Here is a 20,541-nt window from a genome sequence, read left to right on the forward strand (position 1 = left end):
AAGACACAAATTCTCAATTAGTGGGTCACACTTACCCATTAATTCCCAAATTTTGAACTACGTTGGTTTGATCCTTTTAAAAGAGTACTTAGGCAATCTAGAGATTCAATTTAGATGCAACCATCCCAAACATAATTCCATATCGAATCCCTGGTTTATTTAGCTAAATTCACTCAAACACTCCTCAATACAATTCAAATCAAATTTCCCTTTGCAACCAGTCATTTATTCATTGTGATTCTTTGAACTACGAGTGGCTTGATTCCCACAAGGGATACGTAGGCACCTTGAGGTTTGACTTAGGGGCAGCCGTAAAACCAAACACACGTTATGTTTCTTTATGATGGAATCAAAGGGTATTCCCTTGAAGTAAGGGATTGTAATTAAGAGATACTACGTCTTGAATGGGTTGAATCTAAAATAATAAAACTCCATTAATTAATTAGTTGTGGTGAAATTATATTGGGAGGATTACATTTTACTTCAACAGTTGGGCAGATTGGTTGTAAACCTAAGTTCTTCACAAATGAGCCGTTGAGAACTACATGTCATAGTAGAAAACACTTCACCATTTTGAAGTAAAAAAAACCCATGAAGTCAACTTTGTTTGTCAAAGTGTGAACTCGAGATCACTAATATGCATATAAATGCTTTTACTACTGAGCTATGGAAAAGTGACTAGGAAATATCATTTCATTTCCATTCATATGTTTAGTTTGTGTATGAATTGGAATTGAAATTGTAAACCTAATTTGTTTAATTTTCAAATTTATAGTCATAAATTAGAATATGCAATTAATGCTACCTTAATATTTGTAGATAGAATCAACATTTTTAATTATCTTTTTTTGTGCAAGCTATTGGGAGAGGGAGGTTTACAACTGAGCTATACCACACTTACTTTTTAATTGTTAATATGCAGGGTTTGGTTTAGGGTTTAGAAGATACTTGAAATGCTTAATTTCTTTAGGACTCACCAAATAAAACCTGTCCATTGGAAATGCCCTTAGCTGAATAATTTTTGTATACAACTGCCCCAGGCACAACATGGAATGCTTTCTCTTTTTTATTTTTTTTGGATACAAATGATCTTTGGCGAGGGTTTTTCACATACACTTTCAAAGTCTGTGGAAGTTCAAACTGAGGCCACTCGTCTACTAGTCAAAGCCTTTTCATTGGGCTAGACATTGGTAGAACACTTTCTCTTTTGCAACCCTTAAGAGAAGAAATTCTTGTACACGGGCCGAGCCGGCCCATTAACGCGTAAGCAGCAATACTCATTGTTGGGTCTTGGGCTGGGCTAAATGGCCTGCATATAACTTTGTAGATTGAGCTGCCCAGTCTAACTCAAAATTTCAAACACACCTGTATTTCGTTCTTCAAAGCTCTCATACAATACAACAAAACTCACAGTACCCGCCTTCTTATCCCAAAACCCAAAACCCCAAACCCTGAACTGCCAGTCTCTCTTTCTCTCTCTCTCTGCAGCAGCAGCAGCAACAGCAACAGCAACTATACCACAACTCCTCACCATGACTTCACTTTCGCTTTCAACCAAGTTTTCTCTCTATCCAAACAGCACATTTCTCCAATTTCAGTTCCCAAACAGAACTCAAAGAATCAGCTTCCCCAAGAAAACACAAATAGCGTGCTCAGCCACAGAGCAACCAAAAGGACAGCAAAAGCGGCCAAAGAAGAAGAAAAGCGTTACGGACAGCGAGAAAGGGATTGACCCAGTTGGCTTCCTTACCAAATTCGGCATTTCCCATAAACAATTTTCTCAGTTCCTCCGTGAAAGGTATATAGATATGAGTCATTCTCTGCTAATTGGTCAAAACTATGGGAAAATAGATATTTTTAAACTTTGATACGTCGATAATTTGAGCCTGGTTTCACTTTAAAAGAATTGCAGTGAGCTAATAAAATTTAAAGTTCAATTCAATTGTTTTCTTTTTTGCTTCAAAGGTTGTGAATGAAAATTGGTTTGATTCTGCAGACACAAGTCCTTGAAGGACCTCACGGATGAAATTTTCAATCGTCACATTGATCTCCGAGATATGGCTTCAGGGTTTGTTGCAAACTAAAATTCCATTTACTTCATTTCAATATTGTTTCCAATGCTAGGTAAACTATAGTCTTAAATCTGACTTTAGTGGATTTGTCTGATTTTTTTTAATTGCAACCTCAGTCTTATAACTTAAGAGGACTTGCATTCAAATGATTGAATAGTTACTTCCATTATGTTTGTGAAGTTGTCGATGTTATAGCCACAACTTATCGTGCATGCAATTTGAAACCGAACAAAAAAAAAAACATACGGCTGACCCTTTAGTGGTTAAGGTTCACTATTCGTGATGTAATTGCTATTTTTCTTCTCTAGATTTGAGATATTGGGTATTCATCGACACCCGGAACATAGAGAGGATTATATGGAGTGGGCTCCAGGTTTGATAAAAGCCTAAACCCTTTTCCTTTTTCAATTTTTAATTTATTGTCAATGTGATTCTCAAATGTTGTTACTTGATCCCCTGGCATGTGATTTTTCCTTGATAATTAAAGATGGCCTAGAGTTTTTTCTCTAACCTTTTCTTCTGTTAATACATCTTCTGTAACTTTCTTATGGTCATTTTTTGTCTGTCTGAACCATATATTGACTAGATGCAGAACAGGGTCTTTATTCAAATTCTAGTCAGCTTGAATTATGACTAGTCACCGATAGTTCGGGACCATGATAAGAACTTGTTTCTCTGGTGTCTAATTTGTATTGTTTGGACTTTCCATCTACCAGATGATATGTGTCTGATAAGCTTGTTGCATACAGGTGCTCGCTACTGTGCACTGGTTGGTGATTTCAATGGGTGGTCTCCTACAGAGAACTGTGCAAGAGAGGGTCATTTTGGCCATGATGACTATGGATACTGGTTCATCATTCTTGAAGATAAGTTGAGGGACGGAGAAAAACCAGATGAACTCTATTTTCAACAGTATAACTACATTGATGACTATGATAAAGGTGACAGTGGTGTTCCCATTGAAGAAATCTTTAAGAAAGCAAATGATGAATATTGGGAACCTGGAGAAGACCGGTTTATAAAGAACCGTTATGAAATTCCAGCAAAGTTATATGAGCAGATTTTTGGGCCTAATGGTCCTCAAACATTGGAGGAACTTGAAGAAATACCAGACGCAGAAACAAGATATAAAGCATGGAAAGAACAGCATAAAGATGACTTACCTAGTAATACACCTTGCTATGATGTGATTGACAATGGAAAAGAGTATGACATTTTCAATGTTGTGCTTGATCCTGTATCACAAGAGAAATTTCGTGCAAAGAAGCCTCCCATGGCATATTGGTTGGAGACACGCAAAGGAAGGCAGGCATGGTTGAAAAAGTACAGTCCTTGCATTCCTCATGGGAGCAAGTACAGGGTCTATTTTAACACTCCTAGTGGGCCATTGGAACGAGTACCTGCTTGGGCTACTTATGTGCAACCAGGTAAATTTGCTTTGCTTTTGCTTGTTCCTCCTTTGTTGAAGATTATGTAGAATTTATTGGCTATTTTACTTCATCAGGTAAATAGGATATCCGCTTACAGCCATGCTTTGTACAATCAGGACCTGTGAAGACTATTCTGGTTGCTTTGTGTGTGTGTGTGTTTATTTCTGTCTTTGTCAGTCAGTCAGTCAGTCAGTCTGTCTGTCTCTCTCTCTCTCTCATGCTCTTGGTTTCTTTAGGAACTTCTGATAAGCAATGATATGCTTTTTTCTATAGTGGTATCTTGCCATCCCTTTTATTATGTTTTCTGCATTGTGTCATTATCTATGTAGGCATATTATGTTTCCTTTATTTCATCTGAACTCTGTTGGTTACCTTCAGATGCAGAAGGAGAGCAAGCTTTTGCTATCCACTGGGATCCGCCACCAGAATATGCATACAAATGGAAAAATTCACGGCCAAAAGTGCCAAAATCTCTGCGTATTTATGAATGCCATGTTGGCATAAGTGGATCAGAGCCAAAAATATCTTCTTTCAGTGATTTCATAGAGAAGGCAACTCCTGGATTGCTGCGTTATTAAACTTACATCTGCTATTATAGCAGTCAAATTCCTCATTTTGCACTCGTTATGTTTCTTACAGGTCCTTCCTCATGTAAAGGAGGCTGGATATAATACAATCCAACTGATTGGAGTTATTGAGCACAAAGATTATTTCACTGTTGGTTATAGAGTGAGTCAAACATTCTTTCCGCTCTTTCTATTCGCATATTTAAACATTGATTACTTGTACCTTGTCAATTTCCATGGTTTGGATACACCCATATAAATATGATGTTAACCAGAAGATGAATTTGTTCAAAGAATTTCCTGTGATCTTGATTTACATGGCTGTTCAACAAATGTGATAAAACAATTTTATGGATTTCAGGCCACTAATTTATATGCTGTTAGCAGCCGATATGGCACTCCTGATGATTTCAAGCGGTTGGTTGATGAAGCACATGGTGATCACTATTCATTCAATTCCATTCATTTCAATAACTTGTAACCTCAAAGATTTTATGTTCGCTTTAGCAGTGGCTATGTGATTTTCTGCTTGGCCTGTTCAGCTTTGCAAAAGATATTTTACTTGCTGAAAAATTCTTTTTGTATTGCATCACATTTGAGCTTGACATATGATAACAAATGTAAAGGTTGCTGCTTATATTTTCATGATGCATGGGTTTGCATCTTGTTTGTAGATTCCCAATTGTTGTATATCTATGGCATCAGTAATAAAAAGTTGCCTGTCAGCTCTTTTATTTATTTTTAAGGAAAGAAAAATAATTGACAAAAAGATATGACACCACAGGATGACAATAGCATAACCCTCTTTAGATAACAAGTATTTTCAGTTCATGCTTCTTAATAATAATATTCATGAAGAGAATGCTATTTCTCGACTGTTTTGGCATCAATAACATGTTTCTTCCACATCTTTTCCCCTATATTATTTACTGAACAATTAAAGCTTACAGAAAGCAACCTACCCTCTTTACTTTACAGGACTAGGACTGCTGGTCTTCTTGGACATTGTCCATTCCTACTCAGCTGCAGATGAGATGGTTGGATTGTCGCTATTTGATGGAACAAATGACTGCTACTTCCACACGGGTATTTATACAACTTGTGCTTGCTCTTTAATTGACAGTAGATCTCACTTGGGGTAGACGCCTCAAATTTGTTTCATAGTGAGCCAAGATAGATTACGATTACTAAGAAACCAGAACTGATTGAAATGCGAAAAAACTGACCCAATCCAACACAATAGAGATTGGTTGGATCTGATCGGTATGGGGGAAGAGAATCCTAAGTGCTTGAAGGGCCAACAGAAATTGGTCTTGAGATCAAACCTAGATCTGGGAGGAATCATGCCCTATTAAAAAAGTAATAAATAAGTATACAAGCCAAAAATTTTACGTCATTAGGTGGACAGGTCCCTTTAATATTTATCAAGGGCTATATCTAACGAATTGAAGATTTCTTTCTTTCGTGGGACTGAAGTGAATTGTTTATGGAACTAGTTGTCAATCCTCAGAGACTGATAGAAAGATCTGGAACATGGCCATGAGGCTATTAGAATAGGCAGCTAGCCCTCCTGCTATGTTTGTAGAGGCCAAAAAATAAGAAAAGGTCCCAAATGCTTGAAGAGCCAATATAAGTCATATTGTGGTAATATATGAGGCATGGGAGAGAGACCAACCAAAAGGTAGCTATGTAATTGGATTAAGTACTATAAAGACTACCATAATCCAAAACTTATGCCATGAAGTTAGTAATAATGGTATCTAACCAATTGTGGGATTATTCTCTTTGGCAATTTGGCCTTTTTTCTCATTTCATATATCATCTTGTTCTGCAATCACATTACTTTTTTATACAGGTAAACGGGGACATCACAAGTATTGGGGTACCAGAATGTTTAAATATGGTGATCTGGATGTCCTGCATTTCCTGCTCTCAAATTTGAACTGGTAAATGTGAAGCTCAACGAATGGTTCTATGTTTTAAAACATTAGTAGAGTTGCTTTCTTGAACCAAACCAATCATCATTGAACTGCCTGATTCAGTGTTCCAATACCATTTTATCTGCTATTATTTTGTTTTTGGAGGTTATATGTTTCTTTCTTTCCTTTTGATTCAGTGTGTTATCTCAATAATAGTGATTTTCTACAGGTGGCCCACAGAGTACCAAATTGATGGTTTTCATTTCCATTCACTCTCATCAATGATGTATATGCACAATGGTTTTGCTTCTTTTACTGGTGACTTGGAGGAGTAAGGCAGTGATTGAAACTTCCATAATTTCCTATATTATTATTTACACTTTATAATAACTGCCAAAGTTTCTTGAGCTTAACAAAGGCATCGTGAGTTTCCAAGATATCGCTTATATGCTTATCCTTTGGCTGAATATTTACAGTTTAACAAGCTGGATTTGACATGCAGTCTCTATTAATCATAATTGTATTATGTTTGTTGGTAATTTATGGTCTATATAAGAAGAGACCTCAACTGCTTCTGTTAATATGTTGGTGACTGAATTACATTGACCAAGACAAAAATTGGTTGAATTAAGGATGGAACATAACTGGTATGGAAATTAAATACTTTTCTAGGACTAGAAAATGTAAACTTTTGTGTTCTATGACCTACTATGGTATTTCATGGTCAACCTCCTAAATACTCTCTTTCAACTGATTTCAGTGTTTTTCACCAAATGTTATGGTTCAGGCTAAGCTATGAACTCAAAACTCAATCTTGTTATTTTGGCAGGTACTGCAATCAATATGTTGATAAGGACGCACTATTATACCTCATTTTGGCAAATGAGATACTTCATGCTTTGCATCCAGATATAATAACAATTGCCGAAGATGTGAGAAATTGATATTTAAATGTTTGTTTATAGTATGAGAACTCCTATAAAGAAACTCACAAACATTTGTTTTTCTTCATAGAAGGCTCTGAAAAAAAAAAAAAAAAAAAAGCATATAGCTGCTAGTGGGGTCCATAGCCCAGGTCATATTGGGATATTGGCTCTTACCAAAATTTATATTCTGATTGATATCATTAAAGATGATTAAAAAAAGAGATTTGAATCTTCTTTTCTTACTGTTTTTTTTCCATGCAAAGTTTAGGGTTACATATGCAGAGACTTGCAATTTTAATTTCTCTTCACTCTATCAATTAATGAAATGCAGTCCATTCATTTATGGAGGTGTTCATGTTCTCACTGAATTTATTCAGTGCTATGCATAATTTGTGGCTTCTACAGAGTTTTATTCTTGATATATTTTCCAGGCAACCTTCTATCCTGGGCTATGTGAACCAACCTCTCAAGGCGGGTTGGGATTTGATTATTGTGTCAATCTTTCTGTGTCAGAGATGTGGTCATCTTTTCTTCAGACTGTTCCAGACCATGATTGGAGCATGAGTAAGGTTGTATTATTTAATTGTTATATATTGTCTTAGAATCAATTGGGATTGTGTCGTTTCCTTGTTAATTTACTTACATTTTTTCCCTTCCATAAGGTGAAAATTCAGTGATGTTAACCTACATTGCAGATTGTCAACACATTAATGGGCAACAGAAAATTTGCAGATAAAACACTTGTGTATGCTGAAAATCATAACCAGGTATTAATCTCTTGTACATCAACAACTCTATTGAGATACCCTAATCATAAATTCTATACCTTGTTTTAATTTATTTGTGTTTGATTTATTGCTACACCGTGTTATTACATTCTGTATATCAGTCGATATCTGGAGGGCGGTCATTTGCGGAGATATTATTTGGTGAAATCAGAGATGGTTCCCATGACACAGAGAAATTACTGCTGAGAGGTTGTTCCTTGCACAAGGTATGCTATGTGCCTTCTATAGTAAACACATCTTTATTATCTTGAAAGTCAAAGTCTAATTGTCAGAATTTGTGTACTGTTTTATATACATACATGCCCTCACAGATGCATTGCTTCTTATATACGCATAATGCACATCTGCATGAAAACACATGTAATGTGTCAATTTTGTAAGCTGTTGTTCTCATCTCAAGTTTTTGTTTGGTCTGTTTATTTATATGTTCATTTTCGGTCTTGAGCCAGATGATCAGGTTAATTACTTTGACAATTGGTGGCCCTGCCTATCTCAACTTCATGGGCAATGAATTTGGACATCCAGAGGTGAGGTTACTGGCCCCTGCATGACCAAGAACTTTATTTCATGTGACTAATGATCTTTCTCATGTTGCAGAGGGTTGAGTTCCCAATGCTAAGCAACAATTTCTCGTTTTCACTTGCCAAGCGTAGGTGGGATCTTCTTGCAAAGGAAGGATTGCATCGCAACTTGTTTATATTTGACAAGGTGTCAAATAATAACTTTTTGTTACCATCTTATTGCCCTGACATGCTTACATGTTATGATCTTCTGACTGTCTTTCTGTGGCATCTGCTGTTGTTAATAGTTGCTGAATACTATCTAGTACAGGTTTCTAATAATTAAAAATTCCCCCATAAATGCGGTTTCTCTAATGTGTGCTCACTCTTGGTTTCACCATAAGCATGTTCAACTTAAAGTTACTATTTTGGATTATTCTTCTGAACTATTAAATGGCCTCTGTCTTGAGTGACTAATGTTCCGTGATATCATGGTAGCAAAGTAATTTTGATCTTTCCTCTTTCCTAGGGTTTGATGAATTTGGATGAAAATGAAAGAGTACTTACAAGAGTTTTACCCAGCATTCATCATGTGAATGACGATAACATGGTATAGTGACTCCTCCATTCAATTACTTTGGTGTGCTTGCATGCATTTGGGAAAGAATTTTGTGCCATTTACTGATTAAAATATTTATTTCCCTTTACAGGTAATAGCTTACCTAAGAGGCCCCCTTCTCTTCGTATTTAACTTTCATCCAACAGATTCTTATGAAGGATACAGAATAGGTGTAGAAGAGGCTGGAGAGTATCAAGTAGGTTTTGACAAACAGCTTCTAGTAGTTTATCAAGTAGAGATAGGGCTTTTAACTCTTAATTTTGATTGTTTTATTTTATTATCTGTGTGCTGCCATGAGTACATGAATTCAGGGAACAGAAGAACCAAGTATTTTGCTTTCGATGTCAAACATTATATGTATGCATAGAACTGCAGGGCTTAAATTAAATAAAAATCTGTTACTTTTCTGACCACAGCTTGTACTCAATACGGATGAAATAAAGTATGGAGGTCAGGGACTTATAAAGGATGACCAGTATTTGAGGAAAACTATTAGCAAAAGGTTAGTGTTAACTTCCTTGACTCCACGACTACCTTTCCAATATTTCTTATTTTCTGTCTTTTATCTTTGTGTGCATGTTTTGGAATTCAATTCTGGTTACTTTCTTTGGTTCTGCCCTTTGTGTTGTTCTGACATCTTGGTTCTGCAGAGGCGATGGCCTCCGAAACTGCTTAGAAGTGCCTATGCCCAGTAGGACTGCCCAGGTTGGTAAATCTTTCTGCAGTGTTTCTTTTGTTAGTATCTTGTTTTGTGGCAATTAATTTTCTTTGCTTTAGATGGCTAGGGGATGCAACAACTATTGTGAAGGGCTTCTTTTTCTGTTTAGGATCAGTACTTTGTTTTCAAATTGTAAATAGCCTCACTACTGTTGTACTTGATCTACTGCATGCATTTGAATACATATTAAATAATTTTGGTACAGACACTATATCTTGAGGCATTTTTGCTCTTGTACATCCACAATCTTGCTTTTGGTTCTGTTGTTTCAAGTCCCACTGATACTGTGCGGGACCTAAAAGGCCAAAACCTCTTCTCACTATGCACCACCAAACTGTGTGATATACTAAATAGTGGTGAATTTATATTACATTTTGACATGAATATTTATTATGTTAATTTTCTTATATGCAGGTTTACAAATTAAGTAGAATTTTGAGAATATAAAAAATATTGCACTCAGAGATTAACTTGTAAGCCGACATTCAAGCGCTAAGGCTAACACTTACTACATACCACTCATCAAGTTATAAAGTTTATATGGTTGCTCATCACTTCTGTGAGTGGTCTGGGAGTGGCCTTGATGGGAAATCTCATATTTTAACAAGAAGATTAAGCTTTCAAGAAGAAAGGTAGTATGTTCGTCTATTCTCTGCATTACCATGGTTCTTTATTTTGGGGGCTTTGGCATGTTGATCTCATTTCTTCCAAAGTGAACTCAAGGAAGTGTATGTTATGATGCAGCAAGAGGGTTCCAGCAGAATATTTGGATGGGGGGAATTGTGAGAGACACTTCGATTCCTAACTGTTTCTCTCACCCTCCCTCCTTAGAGGAGAATGTATAAATTAGGCAGGAGAATGTATTTATAATTTCCCCCCTTTTTTGTATGAAGTTTGAGACTCAAGAGAACGTGTTGTCAACCATATACAAGAAATGACAATTATATTCTTATTTCATCAAACAATTTTGACAATCAATTTTTGAAAACTAAAGTTGTTATAGTAATTAGACAGTCGCTTTAAAGACTTTTAAAATGCTCACTTTTTCTGCGAAGGCTTTGTGGTTAAGAGTAGTTATCCATGCATACAGTCGTGTGCAAATCTCCCTCCCCCAATATCATTTGTGTCAAGAAAAAAATGGCCAGTTTCTCTACGTAATAGTCATCATTTTCCATGTCAAACATACATGAGTTGATGCAATTAATGGTCAATCCAAATATGTTAAACATCATGTTATATTCGAGTTGACATTTATTACCCGAGTTATCTTACTAATATGAGTACATATCATACATAAGTTCATGCAATTAGTGGTGAATCCAAATATGCTATATTTTGTCGAGTTCAAGTTAACTTACTAAAATAAATAAATAAAAAATATTCGAGCTAGCATGTTGTCATGTCACAAATGAGTTCATGCAATTAAAGATCAATCCAAATATTTAAGTGTTATGTTCGGATTATACGGTTCTATCATGATGAGCTAATGAGTCATGTTGTATATGTTTTTGAGTAATTAATGGTCAATTCAAATTTGTTAAGAACCATGTTAGAGTCGAGTTGTGTTCTATATGAGTTCGTGCAATTAATGGTCCATTCAAATTTGTTAACCATCAGGTGGGATTTGAGCTGTATTCTATCTTAAGAAGCTAGGGGTTCGTGTTGTATATGAGTTCGTGTAATTAATGGTCAATTCAAATTTTTTAAGCGTCATATCAGATTCGGGTCGTGTTGCATTATAACGAGCCACGAGTTGTGATGTATATGAGTTCAAGCATTAAACAGCGGATCCAAATTTCTTAAGCATCATGTCCGATTTGAGTCATGCCCTATCAAAACAAGTTAGTGGGTCATGTCATATATGAAAGTTCGTGCAATTCATGATTAATCCAAACTTAGTAAGCATCATTTCAAATTTGAGTCACATTCTATCTAACTAGCTAAAGGGTCGTGTCCTATATAAGTTCATGCAATTCATGATTAATCTAAATCTGTTACATGTATTGTCGAATACGAGTTGAATTATCGTATCTAAAGCAATGTCGTACATGACTTTATGTAATCAATATTCAATCTAAATATGCTAAACGCCATGTCGAATTCGAGTTGTGTTATCTTATTGCAATACAAATTACTAATTGTGCTTGAGAGCTTTAAATTGCTTTCATGGGACAGAGCGGAGCGTAGACACACTTTCTTTTTGAAGCGTAAATACTTTCTTTTCTAGCGAAACTGAGGTGTCACTTCATGTAACTCAAATGTAAGGGTCATTGCCACGCGCATGTAAAGTACGTGGCTTTAAATATAAATCCAATTCCTCGTCTCGAAATTGAACTTGTCTTCTACACACTCTCTCTCACTCTTTCTCTCCCTCAACGGAAACTCGTAGAAAATTGGAAACTGTGAGAAACTGATGGTAAAAGTTTCAAGCTTTGAAAGTCTTCTGCTATGAAATGCCGAATCTGCGCTAGTTTCTTTACATGAGCGCACCGTTTGGAGACCCGATCGCTTCTAATTCCAGTGCCGCCGGAGCTCAGCCTAACAAGGAGCCAAAAATGGCGTCAGCTGAGCAATTGGTCCTCGAACTCAGTAACCCTGATCTTCGTGAAAATGCCCTACTTGAACTCTCGAAGGTATAATCTTTTGGCTATATTCGTTTCTAAATTCAGTTCCTCTGTCTTTGATTGGTTCCATTTAGGGTTTTCTTTTCTTTTTTGTTTATGGGGTTTTGGGCTTGAAGGTATGATCAAGCTTAAAATCTGGGGTTGTTTGTAATTTGGATTCTATTTAGCTTTCTTTTGTTTTATCATCATTTCGTTGCTGTGTGATTCTGTGTATTTGATGAGAACCCAAAGAAAAGGGGAAAAAGATAGTTAGCTCTACATAATATGTGTTTCATGCTCTAAGGGGCGTTTTTCATTTTTCCATTTAAGAAAATTAGCATCTTTGTAGTCACAGCATGCATGTGGGACCCACCTACTATAATTATTCCCCGGGTAGGATAAAAATCCAAGTTTGATGCATTTCTTCTCATGTTTCCAGGTGTACATTCCTTAATTATGTTTAATAAATTTCCTTTTGAGATGGAATTTTTAACTTTTGCACTAAGGTGGTTATTGAAAAAGTTCATAGCTGGAACCTGTTTTGTGTTTCTGGATTTGGAATAGTGTAGTGGTTGCTGAGAGTATATCTCACATGCGGGATGTAAGGCCTTGCATTGCATCGTGGGCCTCTCCACCTGTTTCCAATTGGTTTTGGGTTGGATGCTCTAGTTCTCTCATGTATCTCTCAGGCCCAACGGCTACACATGCTCCCGTGTCGATTGATATTTGTGTCACACTGCACTTGAGGGTGTGTGTTGAGAGTATAAATCGCAGGTTGGAAATGTCACACTATATAAGATCTTGGGCGTCTCCATCCATTCCCAATTGGTTTTGGGTTGGATGCTCCGCTCTGTTTCGATCGGCGGTGAGGGAATTGAAGTGATATAGATACTATTATAACATACTAAACGGGCTGCATAATTCAGTAATTTTTCTTTATTAGTTTGGGTTTTTCATTGTCTACAACAATAGTGAAAGTTACACTTGCTTAGCTCACGTCACACTAGACGTGAGGGGGGCGTTGAGAGTATAAATCCCACGTCATACTTTATAAGATCTTGGGCGTCTCCATCCATTCCCAATTGGTTTTGGGTTGGATGCTCTGCTCTAATTCAAACAGGTGAGGGAATTGAAGTGATATTGATATCATTATAACATACTAAATGGGCTGCACAATTTAGTAATGTTTCTTTATTAGTTTGGATTTTTCATTGTCTACAACATTAGTGACAATTACATGTCAGATCTGGAAAAAGACTTGGTTTCTATGCGTAAGCACTTTGGCTAAAGGATTATTGTTCCCAGCTATTGTGAAGAGCCAAACAGTGCCTTGAAGCACTTACTCCAAAGATTATTTTGTTCAAATTTTCTTTTCTTTTTTAAGGGATAAAAAAAAAAATCGTTATGATTATACCTGGTCGATAAAGTTGCCACCCCCGTGAGAGCTGTGCACATGTTTTCTTAACGGAGTAAATTTTTAAGTTGTAACTGTTGAACATTTTTGAGCTGCAAATAGACTTGCATCTGCCTTCTGGTTTTGATGGTCTTTTTAAATAAAATTTGGCATTCTCATATTCATTTTGGTACTTTTTGTGCGCTATTTGTATTCCTGATTAACCCTCCTTATCTTTTTTCTGTTTCAATTTGTAGAAGAGAGAATTATTTCAAGATTTGGCTCCATTGTTGTGGAATTCTTTTGGTACTATTGCTGCTCTGCTACAGGTAAGCTTGTTGTGGCATTCTTATTGAATTGATTTGATTTTATTTTATTTTTGGGTTTTCGCTTGTTTTGTAAAAATGTCTATCTACAAAGGTAGCATTTTTGGCACATGCTTTTAACTTGTTTTCATTTTGCTTCTATATAGAACTTACCTTGTGTGCTATACATATGTCCATGCATCATTGACATTCCAGCGTTTGACTGCCTGTTTGATAATCAACGCTACTGGGCACTCTTTTGTCTTACTTCCTGATTATGGATTCTCACTCAGTTTCTCATCCTGTGTGCAGGAGATAGTTTCAATTTACCCTGTTCTGTCACCACCAAATTTAACTCCTGCTCAATCAAATCGAGTTTGCAATGCTCTAGCTCTTCTTCAGGTTCATTGATGTCGCCTTTTAAATTATTTATTGTGGATGCACTTATTTCATTCTGAACAACAGTTATGTTCTATTTAATGGAGTTGGCCTATATTTTACATATTTTATTATTATTGTGTGCTTCATATTCCTTTTGTATTCTTGTAGTGTGTGGCTTCTCACCCAGACACAAGAATGTTATTCCTCAATGGTAATAACCTTTATTTTGTTTACATTCGAAGGCTTCAAATTTCCTTCTTAGTGTGCTGGTACATATAAGCATAATTTTCTCAAGCAACTTTGAGTACTTGAGGTTTAAATTTCCTTCTTGTGCTGGTACATTTAAATTTTAAATATTATAAGAAAGGATTATTTCATCTGAGATTTTGTCCTTGGCAGCTCATATACCTTTATATTTGTACCCTTTCCTTAATACAACAAGCAAGTCAAGGCCTTTCGAGTACTTGAGGCTTACTAGCTTAGGTGTCATTGGTGCCTTAGTGAAGGTATGCTATTCTTGCTGCCATGTTATTGCACAAACTGATATGTATATTTGTCTTTTTATTTGTTTGTGTGATAAAATGTGTTGCAGTAAATTGACAACAAGATATCCAAGTATAACATGATGACACTTAGTCTGTTATGAGTGTGAACTACGAACAAGAACATGGTTGATTCTGTAGTATTGCTTTATCTGCATAAGTATTAGATTATCTTCCATTTGCTTTTGTATCAAATTAAATATGCATGACTGCTTATCATTCATAATATTTTCCTACACATGCACTTTTCTGTGCAGTTCTTCCCCTCACTCTTTCTCACACATGAACACATGAACACATGAAACCTGAAAAGGAGAATTATGTTACCATGATAGATCCTGCTATTTTGATAAGAAGTATTCAACATTTTTATGGAAGTCATATCACTTTGATCGGTATATTTGGAAATTGGAATATTAATTCTTTTACTTCTCTTTACCAGGTCGATGATACAGAAGTGATTAGTTTTCTTCTGTCAACAGAAATAATTCCACTGTGCCTGCGCACTATGGAAATGGGTAGTGAACTCTCAAAAACAGTTGAGTGTCCTTTTCTATCTTTTCACTTTTTTTCCACCTGTATATGCATCATCCGATCTTCGTATAGCTTACTGTACAGGGTCCTTCCCCTATTGCTTGAGTTTGGATGTAAGGTATGTAATTGCCTGACAAAAGGTTTTCTTCTGGCAGGTGGCCACATTTATTGTTCAAAAGATTTTGTTAGATGATGTGGGCTTGGATTATATTTGTACTACAGCTGAGCGGTTTTTTGCAGTAGGTCGAGTCTTGGGAACCATGGTAGCATCACTTGCTGAGCAGCATTCATCGCGCTTATTAAAACATATTATCCGATGTTATCTTCGATTGTCAGATAACGCAAGGTTGGTTAAATTAAGTATATTCTTTTTTTTGTGTTTTTAATTTCTCTTGTTTATGGTTTTATAGACCTGTTCTTTGTCTGTTATCATGCAGGGCTTGTGATGCTTTAAGAAGTTGTCTTCCAGAGGCATTAAGAGATGCTACCTTCAGTGGTTGCCTTCGTGTAAGAACTTCTTTGCCTACCTATGTTGTTCAATTCATACTTGATCTGAATTGGGTATTCTGGAGAAAAGTAAAAATTACCTGTTTCATGACTGGCAATCATTAAGGTGTTTGCCAAGTCATATCACACCCTACTTTCTGAAAATAAGGTAGCATAACTTTGTCCAATGCATGTTTTGGTGTTCTTCATAGTAGTTAGCCCTACTGTTGTTTTTCTTATGTTTGCTTTTTAAGGGAGACGTTAATACTTATTGTAGCCCGCTTGATTTCAGTTTCAATGTTTCCACTAGGTGGTTTCAAAGTGCCTTGATACCAGTTACCCTAAACTGTTGGTGCACAATATAACATGATGTTCACGTGCAGTAAAATTCGTCACGTTTCTCCCCAGAATACGAATCAAGTCAATCTTTTTGAATGAATTCTTTGTTGTATTTTACAAAATCACCGATTCTAGTTTCTATTTTTTGTCTTCGTAGATCAGTTATAGTTTGCGAGATATTTAAAAAAAGAAAAAGGCTTTCAGTCGGATAAACTTTTAGACCCAATTGTCTGGATTAGCTTTTGCTTTCAGTTTCCCCTACTGTTTTGTGTAGACCCAATTGTCTTGATTAACATTTGCTTTCAATATCCCCTATTGTTTTATTTCGACCCATTGTCTGGTTCATTAGAAGTATTGTTTTCATCAATGGTTTCAGGAAGATCCAACTACAAGGAGATGGCTGCAGCAGTTGCTTCACAATGTTGCGGTTAGTCGGGTTCCTGCACTTCAGGCCGGAGGAGGGTTTGATCATATGATGGTGAACTAATATAAATAATTCGATGTTGTCTTTGGGCTGCCATCTGCTGTTTATGCATCAGAGAGGGCTGCATGCTTCTTATTTATCTACCTCAGTGCTAATGGCAAAATTTCATCTTTGTAATTACAAAATGTTTCTTCTGTAAACTTGGCCTGAAAAGGCGAAGCTTTTAACTATTGACTTCCAAGAGAAATCAATTGTTCCCAGAAGAAATTGTCTTCTTAGCTGATTTCATGTGTAATTTTTTGAATTGTTCGGTTTATTTAACAAACCTCCATTATGGCAAAATTATTCCTAATAAAGTCAGCCTTTCTTTCGACATATTTTGTTTTCTATACATAGTACTTGGTTTTGGGGCTTCTAGTCTCAGTGGTGGGAGAAAAACTTGGTTGCAATGGGATAATATTATTTTGCTATTTCCGGTCAATAATGCTATCACGTTAAAAAATTGTCATGCTTGTCATAGCATTATTGGCCCTGTTCCATGCAAGTGTTAATCCAGTGGTAGAGCATTTTACTTGGAAATGTGGTTTGGCCTCTAACGGCGGTGGATTGTAGTTTTGTGTGTTCTTATAAATATATATTTTCTAATCTTGTCCCATTTGGATATGCTGTGTTCTTATAAATATATATTTTCTAATCTTGTCCCATTGGGATATGCATTGCGGGGATGTATATGTGATTTTTTTGGGTACTAATTCGTTTTTCTCTTAATTTTTGTGTGTTAGATTTCATCCCATAGATTTTGGTTCGAATCCGTTTTTCTAAATTGAAAAATAATAATAATAATAATATATATATATATATATATATATATATTCAGATCCGTTGGATGAAATTGCAGTTACAACCTTCTCCAATTTTGGTTGAAATCTGGCCGCCTAATTTCAATGCATCCTAGTTGTCCATCATTGTCCCAACAAAAAAAAAAAAAAAAAAAAATTGTCCATCAAGTAACTGTTGGTGAACTTACTCTCAAGCAAGGTTTAAAATATCGATAATATAGGCGAAATATTAGGGATATTATCGTTTTTTTTAGGGAGGATGATATTTTGGAACCTATCCATGCAATTATAGCATAAGTATCGATAATTTTGGGGAAATTTCGGATCCAAGAAAATATTGGGATATTATCGATAATATGTATATGAAATGGGGAAAAAGAAAAAAACTCATAGCTGCACGCACACACAAGGGGATTCGATGCCTTTTGGGATGAAATTGAACGGCGCATGAAAAGAATTGAATGACAATGGAGTCTGTTGTAAATCGGGTGAGGTGTGTGATGGGGTGCATTTGAAACGCCAGGGGGTTTGTGATGGGTGTGAAAGAGGAGAGAGTTTTTAATGGGGTGGAGTTTGATATGGGATGAGATTTACACAGGTTAGTTAAGGAATGAAGTTTATGAGCGCAATTTAGGAAGAAAAATGGGGTGTAGTGAGTAATTTTAAATTTTACTAAAATTCAGTGGGGGTGAAAAGAGAATGTGGAGTGCAAAGAGCAAATTTTGGAGAAATTATAGAGTAGTACTGTATTACCACATCACTAATGATACTCCCATTCAAAATATGCAATGTGTCTTTATTTTTTAACTACTCAAATTTTATTTTACAACTGGACTTTAACCTAATTTTTACCCTTTAAAATAAAATTAAGAAAATAAACAATGGAAAAAAAAAAAAAGCCACAGCCCATCCCAACAAGCCTACCCCGCACCGCCGCTCTGGTTTAGGGCTCCCTCTCTTTTATCTTCTCTCTCTCTCTCTCTCTCTCTCTCTCTCTCTCTGTTGCTGTTCTGCAATTTTCTCAATCTTTTGGTGACTACCCCAACATCCATGTATATTTTATCATTGATGAAGCTCTCACTAGCAGATGTGAAGAAGGTTGGGATGGGAGGTGGGTCTGTAACAAACAGGCTACAAATCAACTAGCATGAAATTGATATGGAAAGGGTTGATTGTTATTGGATCTAATATCTCCATCAGATATTAAGATTCATTGAAAATGATGACGAAGTTTCCTAGTTGCAACAATTTATTAGGCTATGGGGATTTGGTTCTCTTACTTGTGTTACTAATGACTGTTGATGGTAGTCGGAAGAAGACGACAGAGAGGGTGGCGTCTTGGGTAAAATTGCTGGGATATTCTCCTTTTTTTTTTTTCTTAAGTTTTTTTTTTTCTAATTTATTTAGCGGATAAAAATTAAGTCCAGTTGTAACAAAGAATAATTAATTTATTAAAAAAAAATTACATATGACATTTTTTGAGTGGGAGTATCACTAGCTGATGTGGTAGTACGGTACCACTATAGGGTGGCATTTTGGACCGAAAAATTTTGGGGTGCCGAAAAATCGCAAAAACCAACCGATAATTTACGAAATAAAACCGCAATCGAGGTAAACCGAACCGCATTTGCGGTATTAAGAACGAATGCATTTGCTTCCTTTTTTTTTATTTGAATATCAAATACAATAAATAAGTATAGCCTGCGGCTAAATAAACTTATTTCCATTTAATTGTCTGTAGCCTTATCAAAATCTAGCCGTTAGATGCAATTGCGATCTCACTCTTACTGATTCTCATTCGACTCTCTCTCTCTCTCTCTCAACTCAAAATAGGATTCTCTCTCACAAACCCGAATCAAACCCATCTCTCTCTCTCTCTCTCTCTCGATCTCAATTCTCTCTTCTCTCTCAAGAACCTCCAGCACGCTCAGTCAACTCAAGCTCTCTCTCTGTCTCTCTGTCTCTCTCTGTGTCTCAAGCTCAACAGCCGCTCTCAGATAGGGTGTTCCTAGGAAAACACAATGACCACTCTCAAAGCCACCACTATAACCAATTTTGAGGTAAATTATGGTGTTTCTAATTTCTGAAATCAATTGTTTCAAAGATAGGGTTTTAGGTTTTAATTGGGAATTTGTAATGTTAAATTTGATGGGATTTTTAGGTCAGAGAAACCAAACCTATAATGGCAATCGAAATCAAAACCCTTGAACTGAGTTTGTTGATGGGATTTTAGTGGCTATAGAGTTAGACATTCATCATTTTATTTTTATACCTACAGACAGAACCTATCTCACTAATGGAAAAATAAGTAGTCTTTGGATCCGACTCATTCTCATTTTCTGCTTATATATATGAGGATGTATACCTTTTTATTAATCTTTTGTGTACTGATTGAATCAACACCACACATAATGTTCTTTCCTCCCCGAAATCCATTTCAAAAGGATACCTTTTTATTAATGTTTGTCTGATGCTCTGAAATGGTTTCAACAAGAAAATTGTTTATCTTACTGGTTAAATGGTTTCCATTAAGACAAACCGGTTATTGATTTTTGCAGGGATTGTTGTGAAGTGAAACTGTTTGGAGATTTCTGTTTTAAGCTTGGAGCATTTGGTTTTGCAGAGGTAAGTTTTGTATTTTTGTATTTGGTTTCAGCTTGATTTTGAATCTGTTATCTTAATTCTGGAATCTGTTAATGTTAATTCTGGGATATGTTAATGTTGTTTTGAATCTGTTTTGAATCTGTGAATCTGTTTTGAATCTGTTAATGTTGTTTTGAATCTGTGAATCTGTTTTGAATCTGTTTTGAATCTGTGAATCTGTTTTGAATATGTGAATCTGTTTTGAATATGTTAATGTTATTAATATTCTTTTATGTTGTTGCTTTTGTGTTGTGTTGTGTTATAGATGGAGTCTAGCCACTCTAACACACCTAATGCCTCTAATCCCCAAACACAAACCGATACACCCGAAACACAATCTCCAACTCAAACACAAAATCCCACAAGTGAGGGCCTTATGGTGGGAGATAGGAGGAAAGCCCCAAAGTCGATTGTGTGGTTACATTGCACAAAACAAATAAAGAAGGATGGTAATGGGGTAGAGAAGGTTATAGGGGTTTGCAATTATTGCAAATTGGAGATGCCGGCGGACCCT

The 20,541-nt window shown here is 36.0% G+C and overlaps 2 protein-coding genes across 5 annotated transcripts; both read left to right on the plus strand.

Annotated features, from left to right (window-relative positions):
• Window positions 1-1,362: 1,362 nt before the first annotated feature.
• On the plus strand, window positions 1,363-10,503 carry EMB2729 (Alpha amylase family protein). 4 transcript variants are annotated; one of them, XM_008228626.3, is made up of 21 exons: window positions 1,366-1,798; window positions 1,997-2,068; window positions 2,381-2,445; window positions 2,822-3,499; window positions 3,881-4,053; window positions 4,142-4,231; window positions 4,430-4,505; window positions 5,047-5,154; window positions 5,924-6,014; window positions 6,217-6,318; window positions 6,817-6,919; window positions 7,345-7,482; window positions 7,609-7,680; window positions 7,803-7,907; window positions 8,151-8,228; window positions 8,299-8,409; window positions 8,731-8,811; window positions 8,912-9,016; window positions 9,237-9,322; window positions 9,471-9,525; window positions 9,953-10,503. In XM_008228626.3, exons 1-21 carry the CDS (start codon window positions 1,533-1,535, stop codon window positions 9,983-9,985), a joined length of 2,688 nt encoding a protein of 895 aa, XP_008226848.2. In that variant the 5' UTR covers window positions 1,366-1,532; the 3' UTR covers window positions 9,986-10,503. The 4 variants fall into 4 exon arrangements, 3 of the variants coding, with proteins under 3 accessions (XP_008226848.2, XP_016648342.2, XP_088905155.1); XM_016792856.2 differs by lacking the exon at window positions 2,381-2,445 and having other exon boundaries at window positions 1,658-1,798; XM_089049029.1 differs by lacking the exon at window positions 1,366-1,798 and having other exon boundaries at window positions 2,047-2,124.
• Window positions 10,504-11,863: 1,360 nt separating this feature from the next.
• Window positions 11,864-16,920, plus strand: LOC103326412 (uncharacterized). Its single transcript, XM_008228624.2, has 9 exons — window positions 11,864-12,171; window positions 13,792-13,863; window positions 14,152-14,241; window positions 14,389-14,431; window positions 14,620-14,726; window positions 15,205-15,300; window positions 15,452-15,642; window positions 15,734-15,803; window positions 16,498-16,920. The coding sequence occupies exons 1-9, from the start codon at window positions 12,019-12,021 to the stop codon at window positions 16,606-16,608; spliced, it is 933 nt and encodes a 310-aa protein (XP_008226846.1). The 5' UTR covers window positions 11,864-12,018; the 3' UTR covers window positions 16,609-16,920.
• The last annotated feature ends 3,621 nt before the right edge of the window (window positions 16,921-20,541 follow it).

Source organism: Prunus mume, linkage group LG3 (assembly GCF_029339155.1).
Source record: "Prunus mume cultivar Tortuosa linkage group LG3, ASM2933915v1, whole genome shotgun sequence".
Lineage (NCBI taxonomy): Eukaryota > Viridiplantae > Streptophyta > Magnoliopsida > Rosales > Rosaceae > Prunus > Prunus mume.